At 43.2% G+C, this 15,390-nt stretch overlaps 1 protein-coding gene across 3 annotated transcripts; it reads right to left on the bottom strand.

Annotated features, from left to right (window-relative positions):
* Positions 1 to 4,189: 4,189 nt before the first annotated feature.
* LOC306921899 (uncharacterized protein) lies at positions 4,190 to 14,159 on the bottom strand. 3 transcript variants are annotated; one of them, XM_079499205.1, is made up of 8 exons: positions 14,007 to 14,159; positions 8,254 to 8,435; positions 7,947 to 8,042; positions 5,877 to 7,334; positions 5,621 to 5,754; positions 5,011 to 5,126; positions 4,321 to 4,466; positions 4,190 to 4,284 (listed from the first exon to the last, which is right to left on the bottom strand). In XM_079499205.1, exons 2-7 carry the CDS (start codon positions 8,384 to 8,386, stop codon positions 4,322 to 4,324), a joined length of 2,082 nt encoding a protein of 693 aa, XP_079355331.1. In that variant the 5' UTR covers positions 8,387 to 8,435; positions 14,007 to 14,159; the 3' UTR covers positions 4,190 to 4,284; position 4,321. The 3 variants fall into 3 exon arrangements, with proteins under 3 accessions (XP_079355331.1, XP_079355330.1, XP_079355332.1); XM_079499204.1 differs by having other exon boundaries at positions 4,190 to 4,466; XM_079499206.1 differs by having other exon boundaries at positions 4,190 to 4,466; positions 8,254 to 8,423; positions 13,997 to 14,106.
* Between the last annotated feature and the right edge of the window lie 1,231 nt (positions 14,160 to 15,390).

Here is a 15,390-nt window from a genome sequence, read left to right as displayed (position 1 = left end):
TGGAACCAAATGGACCCAGAGCAGACGTGAAGTCCACTATTCCAGCTCTGACAGTGTTATAAACCAGTTCCAGAAACGATTGCATGCTGGATCCAGTTCCGGATCCTAACAACCCTATTGCTGATATGTGCTGCTGTTATGTTGTTGTTGGGGCACTGGTGGGATAACGTGACTATTTAAGATGCCTGCTAATCCACAGTAATCTGCTACTTGGCCACAGCCCTTGGCTAGGACCCAGTGGTCGACAAGTAAATACACGCTCCGGTAAAATGTATTCAAAAGTAGCAAATTTCAAAGTATATTTCCTATAATACACCAAGCTCACATGCTTGTGAATCGGCTATGTTCGTTATATTTGAAATAGGGCTTAAGTGGTTAAATCATAATTGTCCCTTTCTAGAAATGTAGCGGAGTCAAAAGTGCAATATTTCAAATCGAAAATACTCCAAAAATGTACTTAAAAACCTTATACTACACTGGACCAACCCCCCTCTGACTCTCTCTCTCTCTCTCTCTCTCTCTTTCACACACACACACACACACACACACACACACACACACACACACACACACGACATTGGGTATGGCACCTTTGTTTTGCAAACCCAGCCGAGGAGGACTAACTGGTCTACTTTTTGTAACCATGTGCCACCCACAGCAGCCAGGCTGCAATAACATCTCTTATTATAGCCTTTTGTCTCTTGACATAAAAGCGACTAACTCAGTCTGCCCTTGTCTGGAACATTCGAAGGTCAAAATAGAAACCCCTCTCTTCATAGCCTCACGCACAGACCCACTGAACACAGACTGTGTTCAGGGCACTTTGCAATAAAGTGTGTGTGTAGGTCTGCCGGGCACTGGGTCGCAGTTGCAGTTTGGTCGCCAGTAGCAACCGCCGGGGCAACACACACACACAGTCACAGTCACAGTCACACACACACACACACACACACACACACACACACACACACACACACGGCAGGAGAAAATCCTTAGAAATTAATCCTCTGATGAGTCACACCAACCTACTGTTGTAGGCTACAGTATAGTAGCCATAGACTAGAGCCCCTTAACGGGGCAGGTGGCTCACATGCGCTCAGTCTAGTAAATACAATAATGAACAAAAATGCCTGCATTTGTTTCAACCAAACAAAAGCAGGCATTTTAGTTATCATTGTATAATTTGTATTTACTCGACTGACTCACAATAACTTAACATAGAGTATAACTGTATTTAAATATTCATCTGTATAGCCTATGTCACGACTAATAGCCAAATTAAGTCATGCTTAAAAATAAATATAGGCTATAGGCTATATATGTTGTTGTTTCTTAAAGTTGACATAGGCTATAGTACTTATAATATTTCCATCAATGAAGAATGAGCCTGTTTGTGTCTGGTGTCTATACCTGCTCAGCCTATTGCGTTATCCTCCCGGTACTCACACTGTCTGCAATGCGTGGTTCCATCCATGCTGCTGGCTGCTGCTGCTGGTTCTGGGGGAAGCCGTGTGGATCCCTGTGCATGATCTCCTGAGAGAAAATCCTTGGGAAAAAAAGAACACAACAGAAGACGCACTACTGTGGTCGTGTGTCGTGGGAGGCACACTGTGATAAAACGCCCAGATAACGGTGCTGTTCGACAGACACCCCTATAGTTAACTTGAACGATAAGCGGACGTTTCAAAGCTCTCGTTTCCGTCCACGCATCTCCTCCGCGGAGTGTCCAGCAATGTGCCCACTGCCCACTGACTGACTGACTGCCTCCGGCGACCGCATTCCAATCCACACCAACCACCGGAGAGGTGCCGAAGTTCAGCCGAACAGCGACGGAAACAGCCGAACTCTCCTCCGCTCCGTCCTCACTGGGTCGTCTCAGGTTGTGCGTGTGTGTGTGTGTGTGTGTGTGTGTGTGTGTGTGTGTGTGTGTGTGTGTGCGTGCGTGTGTGTATAGCCTGTAGGCTATGGGCCTGGCGCACCTGCTGCTGATGCGCAAACGAGGCGCTCAACATGTGTCCATCTGGCGGACACGCGCGATGGCCTAGGCTACTTAAGCGACACCTCGGTACCTAATATGAATATTGATTTGAATACACTGGCTCTCAACGAAATTAAACCAAATGGACCCCTCCCCTCATGGTCCACACCCCAGACCCAACTTAGTCAAACAGTGCTTATCAAGTCAACCATTTAATTTCAAGGACCCTGGACCCCCCCCCCCCCCCCCCCATTTGATTTTGTCCCCTCCTGGAACACCCCTCAAGGATCCTTAGTAATGGTACCCGGACCCCACTTTGTAAATAATGCTGGACACTGGACAGCCAAAGTTGGAACAGCCTCGAGCAAATGGCGCCCCCTGGTGTATTACAACTTAAAGGACAACTTTAGTTTTTTTCAACCAAGGTTCATGTTTTAGGATGTTATTAGAGAAACTAAAAGATGAGTGTCATTTTTTTTTCCATTTGCTGCTTTCTTTCGTTTTAGGGATTTTAGCTGTTTTTGACAGGGGGCGGGGGCATTCGAGCATGGGGCTAAATATGTATTCTTTTACAACATTTTATAGCGATTTATTTTTTAATTATTTACTATAGTCCTAATAAACCCCAGGAAATTACATCTGGCCACAAAACATCACAAGATCTACTGAATGTGTCAAACTGACATTGAGCCTATGACACAGTGTGGCTTCCCCCCAGTAGGCTACCTTCACATTCATTAGATCCTGTGATTTTTTTGTGGACAGATGTAATTTCCTGGGGTTTATTACGACTATAGTAAATAATAAAAAAAGAAATCGCAATATTTTGTAAAAAAAAATACATATTTAGCCCCATGCTCGAATGCGCCCGCCCCGTCAAAAACAGCTAAAATCCCTAAAACGAAAGAAAGCAGCAAATGAAAAAAAGACTCATCTTTTACTTTCTAATAACATCCTAAAACATGAACCTTGGTTGAAAAAAACTAAGTTGTCCTTTAAGCAGCTTAAAAGCATAATTGAAAATACTTAACAGCCATGCACATAGGCTAGCTACTGTGCCGTTGTGATATATTTATATTATATCCAATATTTTATGCATAGCTGCAGTCTTTGAGACATTAGCAAAAAAGTATAATCTGTGAGGCCAATGAAATATTAATGTGAAAGCTTTTTTTTATTGCATGCAGGCTACTCTGATCTTCGTACCAAACCATATTTATGAGATTTAAATACCCAATGTACATGCAGTGCTTTCCGAAGGATGGGGGAGGGGGGGGGGGGGAGGTGTATAAAGTTATGCTTATTCATAATTGGCGGTGCTGGTTATTTTTGGCAGTCATACAGATACAATAAAGCATAAATTGAGCTTCACGCTCCGAGTAGAACCACAGAGTATAATTTATCACAGAGGGAAACCCCCAGAGGCTCTATAACATGACAGTTTAGCAGCTCCCAGAACACCACAGCATCTAGAAATACTGCACAATACTTCAGAGAGGCTTTATAAAACCAGAGAGAGATGTATATATTATATCATACTGCAGGGGTTTCTTTATTGTCAGTTAGATATAAAAAAAAAAACAAGACCAGAGGAGCGAGAACAACTGCAAAAAGGGGAAATGAAACCCCAGGATGATTTTCCAGTTACCTGTCAAAATTAGTACAATGTATGAGGTCTTTGTCATCCTGTGTCCAGCCAGCGTCAGTTATGACTGGTATGGAACCTTTGTCTGCAACAAGCACAACACCTCCCTAGGACTATCTTTGTTACTTCATAGTGAACTGCTTTGTTGGCATTTTGAGGGCTGTCGTCACTATACCCACCACCCAAACAGGCGTTTGTCTGCTAGTCCTAGAAGAATGTGGCTTCAATGTGAGTCAAGACATTTGTTTAGTACGCCTTGAACTCATCCATATCCTACAAGTCACACATAAAACAATGTGTGACGTTTTTCCACAAGAGAAATTCTGGGGAATTTCTGTATAGCGTGCAGATCTTGTACACCCCAGGGCTGACGAGTGCGCTAGTTAGAACTGAACAAGAACTTTTGGTTGTCTGCCATTTTGAATAGGCCAACATAAAATAAAATGTTAAAGTTATTCTGTGTTAACTTATTTGGCTAGGGACCCCGTGGAACCCCCTCCAAGGACCCATTGGGGGGGGGGTCACTCGACCCTATTTTGAGAACCAATGATGTGACATAATACACGTTTCAATAATGATTGATTTATTGTACACATCATTTGAAACAGTAAACCTCCATTACACTCCAAACTGTGTTGATTTAAAAATGAAACATGGTATTATTAACACATGACTGATACATTGTGGCAATGATGTTTTCACTGCATAATCATTTCACACATGAAATACCATCTTCCAGTACATGGACGGTCAAGCCATCCATGACCAGACCGTCCATGATAATAGTAAACACAGTCTTCCTCTCCTCCGAAATAGTTATGAGGCTGACCAGGGAACCAGAACCTGTAGAAGTGAAGAACATTCCATTCATTACAATACATTTACTTTACAACAATGATTTATTTTTCCTTTAAATGCTTAGTTTTGTACTCTTTGTCTTAAACCCTGGAGTCAATTTGGGGCATGTTACTATACGAACATATAGAGGGTATGCACAATTGCACATGCATAAAGTGAGTGGCAAAGTGTGTGTGGTTTAGTTGTGCATGCGATGTCTTTGCTAACATCCTAAATACACCTAATGTTGTTTTATTGAAAGCAGTCACAAGGAGGTCCTGATTCTGGAGGTGGGCTGTGTCTTGGATTTGACCACGCATTCCAAGTATTTGGAATCATAACAACTTGGGTATCAATGTAAATTTGCCATACTAAGATTCAGAAGCCTGGGCCATGTTGCCAAATACTGCTCTGTTTCAGCAATAACGGTCAACCCCGTTATATTTGTTTCCGTGCGTGTGTCTGCCTGCTCGGTCGGTCTGTCTGTCTAACCAACTGTCTGTCCGACTCACTGTCTGCTCATTATTATTTTTTAAAGGTATAGTCTTACGTTGGTTCTGTGGCCAGTGGTGTTTCATCCACCCACGTATAGTCCCCTTCGTGCTTTCTGTCAGACAAACCAATCCACATTGGATAGTTGCTGGGAGAAACTCTGTCAACAAGTTCCTGAACAGAAAAGCAGCTGGTTACTTAAAACTACAATCAGGTAAGTCTCATGGCTTCTCCAGACAGAGAGGTTGCAACTATAACACAGGATTTGAACCCGGGTCTCCCGTTTGATTAACCAAATGTTATCCGCTCCACAAAGAGGGAATGTAAGAGCTTCAGGCAGGGCTACTTTACAATAACATACTGAACCATAGTTATATTGAATTGATATTCTTTCATACAGAATGACAGATTGCTTAAAATAATTTTACTCATGAAATAAGTTCCAGATTTTTGAGGGGCACTAGCCCCTCCTATATACAGGTTTAATGTTCGTTTTTAGTTCAATGTTTGTTTTAAAAACGCCATTGACAATGAAGGGAAAATGTACATCATCTTGTCCCCAACAAACATTAAATGCCATTAACAATAAAGAGAATTTAATGTTTATTTTGTCACCATTACATCACCTAATCATAGAAACATGAGTTAGACTTTAATATAATACACACCTTTTTTTCTGTGCTGTTCATGATGATCAGGTCCGAGAGTCTGGCTCTGCATTCATCTCTGCTGCCCTCCCAGGTATTCCGAACAAAAGAGATGTAATAACACACATCGCCATCTAATCTCCATCCAGGCAATTCTAATAACAAAAATAATCAAGTTAGCCACTTTACCTTTCCCCCCCCCCCCCATTTACTCAGATTAATGATGAACATCAGGATATAAAAATGAATTAAAAAAAAACAGTGATGTCCCACTGACCACAGCGGCGACTCTTTGCTTCCTCTGTGATTTCAATTAGCTTGTCCAAACGGGACTGTATCTGGTTCTTCTCTTCGCTCAGGTTGTGGTGGCTGATCTGTAACTGGTTAAAACTGTACTGTATCTGCTCAATCTCTTCAGTCAGGTTGTTACGGATGATCTGCAACTGGTCAAAAGTGCTCTGAAGCTGCCCTTTCTGTTCAGTTATGTTATTATATCCGGACTGTAGATGCTCAAAACTCGACTTTATCTGATTATATCTGGCCTGCAAGTAATCACTGTGTTCAGTCAGGTTGTTGTGACTGAATTGAAGCTGTTCAAGACTGGACTGTATCTGGTCCCTCCCTTCAGTCAGGTTGACATGGCTGCTCTGTAACCGGTCCAAACTGTTCTGCAACAGCTCTCTCTGTTCCTCCAGGTTGTCATGGCTGCTCTGTAAAGCCAACTGGATCTGGTTATTCTGTTCAGTTACGTGGTTATATCTGGACTGTAGCTGCTCAAAACTGGACTGTAGCTGCTCAAAACTAGACTGTAAGTTGTCATTGTGTCCAGTCAGGTTTTTGTAGCTGTGCCGTAACTGGTCAAAACCAGTATGAAGCAGATCTTTCTGGTCAGTTATGTTATTATATCTTGACTGTAGTTGCTCAAACCTGGACTGTATCTGATTATAGCTGGACTGTAAGTTATCATTGTGTTCAGTCAGGTTATTATGGCTGGTCTGCAACTGGTCAAAACTGGTCTGAAGCTGCCCTTTCTGTTCAGTTATGTTATTATATCCGGACTGTAGATGCTCAAAACTCGACTTTATCTGATTATATCTGGCCTGCAAGTAATCACTGTGTTCAGTCAGGTTGTTGTGGCTGAATTGAAGCTGTTCAAGACTGGACTGTATCTGGTCCCTCCCTTCAGTCAGGTTGACATGGCTGTTCTGTAACCGGTCAAAACTGTTCTGCAACAGCTCTCTCTGTTCCTCCAGGTTGTCATGGCTGCTCTGTAAAGCCAACTGGATCTGGTTATTCTGTTCAGTTACGTGGTTATATCTGGACTGTAGCTGCTCAAAACTGGACTGTAGCTGCTCAAAACTAGACTGTAAGTTGTCATTGTGGCCAGTCAGGTTTTTGTAGCTGTGCCGTAACTGGTCAAAACCGGTATGAAGCAGATCTTTCTGCTCAGTTATGTTATTATATCTTGACTGTAGTTGCTCAAACCTGGACTGTATCTGATTATAGCTGGACTGTAAGTTATCATTGTGTTCAGTCAGGTTATTATGGCTGGTCTGCAACTGGTCAAAACTGGTCTGAAGCTGCCCTTTCTGTTCAGTTATGTTATTATATCCGGACTGTAGATGCTCAAAACTCGACTTCATCTGATTATATCTGGCCTGTAAGTTATCATTGTGTTCATTCAGGATGTTGTAGCTGGTCTGCAGCTGGTCTAGATCATTGGCCAGGTTACAATCTGCAGGAAGAAAACCAATCATTAACCATCCAGTAGGCCTGACCTCAATTAGTCTTAATAGAATAGTAGACTAATGTGATTTGACTACTTTGATTTGTATTTTTTGATTTGAAACATGCAAAAAAGAAATAGCAACCCACTACCAAATAACCACCAGGGGTCTGACACCATTTTACGTATTAAACGCCTCGTCCAAATAATCGCCCCGGTCCATGTAAATGCAGGGGCAATTCTTCTCTGTTTCGTCAGCCTAATTTATCTTTTGTTGAATGGCAGCGACCTGTGCCGAAAATAGCAGATCTACAAGCTCACAACACGTTGTGGACAAAAGACTTGTAGCTCTGCCATTTCCGGTGCGGGACTCGCCACATAGTTGAAAATAAATCGTTGTAGGACACAGGTAGTTTAACTCGGGCCAGTCTCAGCCAATTCTGAAGCGATTTTTAGAATGTAATGTTCTCTGTGAAGAGTCTATTATCATTGGGTGTATAAATTATGTTTTTATTACGCCTCTATCAAACAAAAATGGAGAGTGTCGGGACTTGGGAGGCGGACATTCACACACACGGCATGCCGGTAGGCATGAAAGAGATCGATATACAACACACTAACCTGCATGATGTTGGTTGGTCTTCATTGAAATTATGTCATTATTGATGAGGACGTGTTGATCAGCCTCTCCCACCTCCTTACTGCCATTCTTGCATTCTGAAAAATACATCGTATTAAATAAAAACATCTTGATCACATGACCCCAGAGATGACGTGACCACTGTGTGTGCATTTGACAAAATCTGTAGTAGCAATGGGCCCAACCCTTTGGCGCTCAGCTTGGGCAGCCACTGCACTTCGGGTCGCCATCCGACTCATTGATAGTGGACGTACAAAGTGTTTGATATTAGAGAGAGACACTTGATACCTTTAACCTTACCGCCGTCGCGGTGTCCGATGCGCAACTCCAAGTGCAGATCAGTTCCAGGGTCCAGGTGCAGGACAGTTCCAGCCACGCACACACAGAAGAGCAACAGTAAAAAAACTCCACAAGTATCCATCCTGAATGTGTCACTGACAGCACAGCTCGTATATACACTCCTCACCCACCTAAAACACAACAAAAACACAAGTCCTTTTCTATATACGCTGCTGGAGCACATGATATGAAGGGAAGTCTGATAAAATGAAATATAATACTGAATCAAGCAACTTAAAACGGTCTGGTTGAAGGAGCAATAATTTCCTCTCCCTTTGGCCTACTGAAAGGTGGATTTTCAGGCCTGTTTTAAAGGACACCAGGTATGCGGGTACTGAGGGCATAGCTGCATTTACAATTTTAGGTCACATTCACACCAGCATGCTATACTGCGATTAAAACAAATCCTGCTGCGTATTGTCGCAAAGTGCGCTTCGTTTGGCAGGTGTGAAGGCTCATTCGAAACCTAACGCGCATCAAAGAAGCGCAGTCTACTTTGCCAAAAAACGGGGGTTTCAATTCAAAGCGCAGCAGAGTGCGGATCACCACAGGTGTGAATGCAAGGCATCAAATATAGGGGATGAATGTGCCATTGTGGGACGAATAACTTGGTATTTGGCATACCAAAAAGGAGATGGCATTATTAATTTATTACGCAGCGACGCGTAAAGATGACCTGTGGACAGACGTGACCTAATGAAGATAGAAGCCCTTATCGCAATATGACCAGACGATCATAACAAATATGGTGAAGGTTACACAATGCAGTGTACAGGATATATAGCAAGAGAATGGAGGCGGTTCCATCGCACATTGTTGCATGTCAAAGAGCTGCGCTCGTAGTACAGACCATTGACACAGCCATTGTGTGAAGGCAAATGCAGCAAATTAAATATGCAAGAATGATGCAACTTCTCCGCTCAGTCACATAAAGTCTACCGAAGTAGAGGTGCAAATGCGACCTTAAATGTCAATCCCAATTGCTTAAGTCAGTTTTCTACCCGGAGCCAACCTGTCCTAGACTATCACAATGGGTTGCAAAAAGATGGGTCATGGGACCTAGGCAGAGAACTTGAGAAGTAGTCGAAGTTTGTTTTGGGAGGTTTGGAGCCTATAGTCAGGGAATATTATCAGAATAATGTAAAATCTGGGAATACATTTCTTACCAAGAATTTTCTTCACCAATGTGTTTGTAAAGGTGTCTACTAACACCCACATTGGTTTCTATTCAACCACCCTGGGAGAATGTTTGACAGCTGCTGAAAGTTGGGGTCAAAATGTTCTAAATTTTATTATGCTTCAAGTAGCATGTGACATGTCAAACTAGGAGGTTTTCATGATTCTGAAACCATCGATTCCAAGCATTAGTTTTGCATGAAAAACACTCCTTGTGCAAATGTGCCGTCATCACATTTGTGATGACGGCTATGGCCGTTTTTAGCCCAAGGAGTGTTTTTCGTGCAAAACTAATGCTTGGAAGGGATTCAGAATCATGACAACCCCCTAGTTTGACATGTCACATTTTTGCCTTATACAGTAGGCCCTGCCCTGGTTGTTGATGGTACCCCAACTTTCAGCAGCTGTCAAATTCCCCTGGGACTTGTGGGATATGTTAGTAGAACCCCTAACAAACACATTGGAGAAGAAAAATTCTTGGTAAGAAATGTATTCCCAGATTGTATTAATATCCCCTAACTATTAGTCTGTAGTGACATTAAGATGTTTGAGAACCAGAGGTGGTGTGCAAGCATAGTCAAAGGAGGGCTGAATTAGGGCTCCAGCTAGAGTCCTGAGAGCACTTTTGTACACAGCCACAACCGCTTGGTGTGGTATGGGGCAATATCTCTCACAGGCAAGACAGAACTCGTCATGATGAAGGCAATCTCAATGCAGTGAGAGATATAGGGTGAGATTCTGCAGCCAGTGGCAATCCCATATTTTCAGAATCTGAGACCATCCTCCAGGATGACAATGCTCTCCCCCACAGAGTACATCCAAATTTGGAGTGGAGAATGGCCTGCTTGAGTCCAGACAGATCAACCCAATGGAACATATTTTGTGGGATCAACTTGGGCGTGCTGTACGTGCTAGTGACCACGTTGGCTGATACATTAGCTCAATTTTTTTGAGTGGCGCTACCCACACGGGTAGCCGTGTTGCTCATGCCACGAATGCCTGGTTCTTACAAGCTGTACTTTGCTGTAAAGGTGACTAAAATCATATTCATTATATGAATCTAAAACCAAACTAAAATTAAAACATTTCAGATGACAACTAATGATTAAAAAAAGGAATTTAATTCAAGACTAAAACTATAGTTTCCTAGTAGTTTTCCTGAAGCCAATTGCACCACCTCACTACGTTCAAACTAGTTCAAACCTAGTTATAACTATAGGCCAAGTTTGAACTTGGTGTGTGAGGTGGTGCAAATCAATACTTGGTAAACTATCACCACACCTGGGTAAAACTGAATTAATTATCTTTGGGTCCAAAACCTCTGCAATTAAGGCCAATCAACAGCTTCACAGTTAAAGTGGGTGACAATGTTACCACAAGAAAAGAGGAATTTACCTACAGTAGCTTACCTATAGGTTCCATTTTAGAGGCAAATCTTTCCAGTGATAAAATAAGTAGAGTAGAGTAATCAAAAACGTCAACCAAAAGGACAATATTTGTTTACTGGATCTCCTCACTGGTCAGTATAAGAATACATTGAGGACTCTAGCAGGAGCACTCATCCAATGTCACTTCGACTATGCATGAACTTCATGGTACCATAGCACTAGCCCAAACATTTAGACTCTCGTAGGTTTTTTTCGATTCTGACGAATCTCGTCAGAATCGAAAAAAAACCTCTACGAGAGTCTAAATGTTTGTGCTACCATAGGGTTACGCACCGCCATTCCGAACCACCGCCATTCCGAAGGTTCACTTCCATATATCGGAATGGCGATGTTTCCCCATGGAAGAATTCGCCCCGCCATTCCGAAAGTTAAATCTCCGGAGCGCACAGAGCTCACCTGGTGAGCCTCACCATGTGCATGTGCGCAAGTTAAATCTCTCTCTCTCTCTCTCTCTCTCATATTCCCCTGAGTGACCTACTGCCGCCACCGCGCAATCAATCAATCAATCACTCCGCACCGATTTCAGTAACAACCCCTCTCACCCCTCTCTCTCTCTCTCTCTCTCCCCCTCCCTCCGTATCTCTCTCTCTCTCTCTCTCTCCCTCTAATAATATTATTATTATTATTATTATTATTAGAGGGAGGGAGAGAGAGAGAGAGAGAGAGACACGGAGGGGGAGAGAGAGAGAGAGAGAGAGAGAGAGAGAGAGAGAGAGAGAGAGAGAGAGACACGGAGGGAGAGAGAGAGAGAGAGAGAGAGAGAGAGGGGTGAGAGGGGTTGTTACTGAAATCGGTGCGGAGTGATTGATTGATCCGTATCTCTCTCTCTCTCCCTCCGTGTCTCTCTCTCTCTCTCTCTCCCTCTAATAATAATAATAATAATAATAATAATAATAATAATATAGTCCTCACCTTGGACATTGGCCTATAGCAGCCGTGCGTCATTTCTTGAAAGCGAACAGCACTGCTTTCTTTTTTGTCTCCAATTAATTCTGGGCCTTTGGAGAGAGCTATAGTTTTAACCCAGAATTTACCCAAATCTCAAGCGCAATAGTTCAAAGTTCTCTCTGATTTCACAACGCATCACAGCACGACAACTTGTGAACTAGGAGATTAGATATATTCGAAGAAACTAGCATTTAGGAACCACTGGAAAAAATAACAAGCATCCGTGCGCAACTTGGAGCTCTCCAAATAGCCACATTCAGAAGGCTGTCTGTGATTCTAATTACTCCGTAACCACCAGAAGTATGATGAAACTTTCATCTCATTAATCATTGGCATGCAGGAATTGACATAGCGTTATTTAGGCTATAATGATCAACTTGTGCATGATAATTTTATGTATCAAATATTATATTAACTCAAGGAAAAGGTAATGTTACAGCTTTGAATAGAAATGTCGGAACTGGTGTAGAATGGAAAATAAGACTGTGCCTGTTGCTCACTGCGCAATTGGAAAGAAAACCAGCATGAGCATGGGGTGTTTATGCTAATCTGTCCATAATAGTCCACATATGCCCATAATTGAAGTCTTCAGAAGGAATCCATGAGATGAGATCGCACAGCTGTCCAGTCTGGTCTGGACTAATATCAAACCAAAACGAGGCTATGTGCGTAAATACTGCACTTAATAATAACAGCGCAGCAGCAATAAATAAATGATTAACGTGCATGAGAACGCACTATATGCCATTGGTAGCACAATGCAAATCCTCAAAGAAAATGCGTCTTCCTAATGGATACATTTGGAATGGATATTTCACAATATGATAACGGAAGCAATATGCGGGGGTTTCGCCGTTCACCGAGGAACAAGAGGCGTGCAGAAGAGGGTGCTTTAAACATAGTCATGGTAGATGCAGCCAAACCAGAGTCTGTGCGCTTCTTTGGGGCGCTATGCTACAGCTACACAATAGCCTATTCAGCTCTTAAGTTCAGTAAAAAAGTAGCCTATACTCTCAGTCCCATTCAAAGGGTGGATATCCAAATTAACCCATGGCCTATACCTTCAGAACAATTTGCACAGTGGTGGAAAAGTTTTGCTTAAGTTAAAGTATCAATATTGCAATGAAGAAATAAGTCCGGTAATCAACATTTGAGAAAGGCCTTTACTGTTCCTTGCATGTTCCTTGCAATGACATGACATCAGCAGTTACACATCGGTATAAAAAAACAAAACAAACAGTTTGCAAATGTAAAAAATGCAAAATAGGCATTAAATAGGCCCAATTTTACTGCAGTAAAGTGGACATGTAGTGGAGTAGAAATAAAAGTAGGCCCATATTAAAACAGAAAATGATCCACTAGAGAAAAAAAAACTCAAAATCAAAGCACGTGAGGTCGGCGGAAAAAAGCTGGGGCGAGATGGAATTAGCTTACAGTAGGTTATGACTTGTTATGAATTAAATAAAACCTGAGTGAGTGAGTGAGTGTTGCGGGACTGTGCGCTCCAGCCAGGTGGAGCTCTACGGATTGGGCATACAGCCAGCTGGTGATGCTGTGCGTCTCTGGTCGTTCTGCTGGTTCGTTCTATACTTATAGGGTTATTTGTTCAAGGCCCATTCCCGAGTCAATGGGCGCTCATCAGACACGTTGGGTTTATGGACGCACGCGTATTGGGCTCCGAATGAGCGGCCATTGATACGGCTCATTAAATAACAGCTACGTGGGGCCGAATGAGCGGCCATTGATTGACATGAAAATAGACAATTCACCGTGGGGCAGAATGAGCGGCCATTCACAGACTAGCGTATACCACCCTTTCGGAATGGCGGTGTTTCGGAATGGCGGTGTTTATGCCCCCCTTTCGGAATGGCGGTGTTTCGGAATGGCGGTGTTTCGGAATGGGGGGCTGTCCCCGCTACGATAGCACCACCAACACAAGGTCTTAAAAACAAGGCTCCAGAGTCCAGAGTACATCCCAAAACGAACTGGTCAGTGGCCAGGCTACTGCTAGTGCTTAAGAACTAGTGAGTGAATGGTGGGTGACAAGAGATTTACAGAGTACTCGCTGGCTGCTAACATGTCCAACAACAAACCCACTGTTATATTTTCCTCGGCTAGACGGCTACTTACCCTGAGGTGCAGTCTACTGCAGAGGCGGACGGCTGAATGATTTGCAATGACTGGGAGACTGAGATGGGAGGGATTTATAGTTTGCCATGCGAGGTTTGCAGATCTTGTGTGCTTAATTGGCCACAGGTGAAACAGAGTTTTTAATCTTGGCCTGAGCGTAGTGAGCGATTCAGTTTGTCTCGTTAAGAAATCAAGTGGTTTGTTCTGTTAGTAATTAGGCTGGCTACTAGCCAGGCTAGTGGCTATGTATGCTGTTTGTCGGTGGTGCTGGGTGCGAGTTGTTGGTTTACTACTTGAACTACTTCACTAGTGTACTGTGTGGTCCACGACACCCACACTTCAGTTTCTACTCTACTCTATATGTATGTATGTTGCATGCATGCATGCATGTATGTATGTATGTATGTATGTATGTATGTATGTATGTATACTGTTTAGGGTACCAACAGGGAGCGCTGTTGCACCACTCACTTCAGACAGGTCTGATTTTTTTTTAAAGCAGGAGCTTACTGAGGGGAGGGGGCCAGTGGGGGCAATTTTGCAATTTATGGCAATAGGCCTATGGGCATCGACATCACTTCCTGTTGTCACTCATTTTGAATTCATTTGTGGGATCATCATCAGTCAACAGTAGGCAAACAACCTGACAGAAATCAGATAGGGTCTAGTACTACTTCCCTACAAGATCTCCCTCCACACTGCTGATTCAAATCACCATAATTAATAATCTCCATGCAGATTCAGGTGTCACAGCCAGTGTTGCCATGTCTGCCTATCATAAGTGACTTGGGGTCTGTTTTTCTGTAAAGAAGCGTGTTCTGTAGTACATATTGCTTAACCTTGCGTCAGCTAGCCTGGGCAGCATTCCTTTTCGGGTTTATGATCCGGTCGGGAGCGGATGATATCGCTATGCCATGTAGTATTGTTTTGTAGTCAACAATCATCCAGATCCTTTTCCCTGAAACCGATTTTTCTCAATAAAAGCTGCAGGCTACGAGAGCTTTTATTGTTATTCTTCCGGTTTGAGGGAAAAGGACGTTCCGGATGATGACTAGTTGCGGTTCGGAACCGGGCCAGCCCCTTGGGCAGTGGGCACGTTCCTGGGGGTCTGGATGTTCCGGGGACCCCCACACGGTAACTCTGTCATTTCTCGACCGTTTCGGACGCGGGCGGCTCGCCGTAACCGGGCCGACGCCCTGGCCGCGTTCCTGTGGGTCTGGAACTTCCAGGGACCCCCATACGGAGTTGCACCACTCACTTCACACAGGTGTGATTTTTTTCTTATAAAATAGACTGTGTGAAGTGTTAAAACACGGCCTAGTCGCTTCTTTGGGGCTTGTTTTCATAGACCTGGCTGCTTGTTTCTCTTGCAAAATCTGGCAAC

Source organism: Electrona antarctica (assembly GCF_951216825.1).
Source record: "Electrona antarctica genome assembly, chromosome: 4".
NCBI lineage: Eukaryota > Metazoa > Chordata > Actinopteri > Myctophiformes > Myctophidae > Electrona > Electrona antarctica.
This window is presented reverse-complemented; position numbering and strand designations above follow the sequence as displayed.

Coding starts and splice junctions, on each gene's coding strand:
- LOC306921899 (XM_079499204.1), bottom strand. CDS start 8,386: ATGGATACTTGTGGAGTTTTTTTACTGTTGCTCTTCTGTGTGTGCGTG. Junction 5,127..5,620: donor TGAACAGCACAGAAAAAAAG/GTGTGTATTATA, acceptor TTTTCTGTTCAG/GAACTTGTTGACAGAGTTTC. Junction 4,467..5,010: donor CCACTGGCCACAGAACCAAC/GTAAGACTATAC, acceptor TCACTTCTACAG/GTTCTGGTTCCCTGGTCAGC.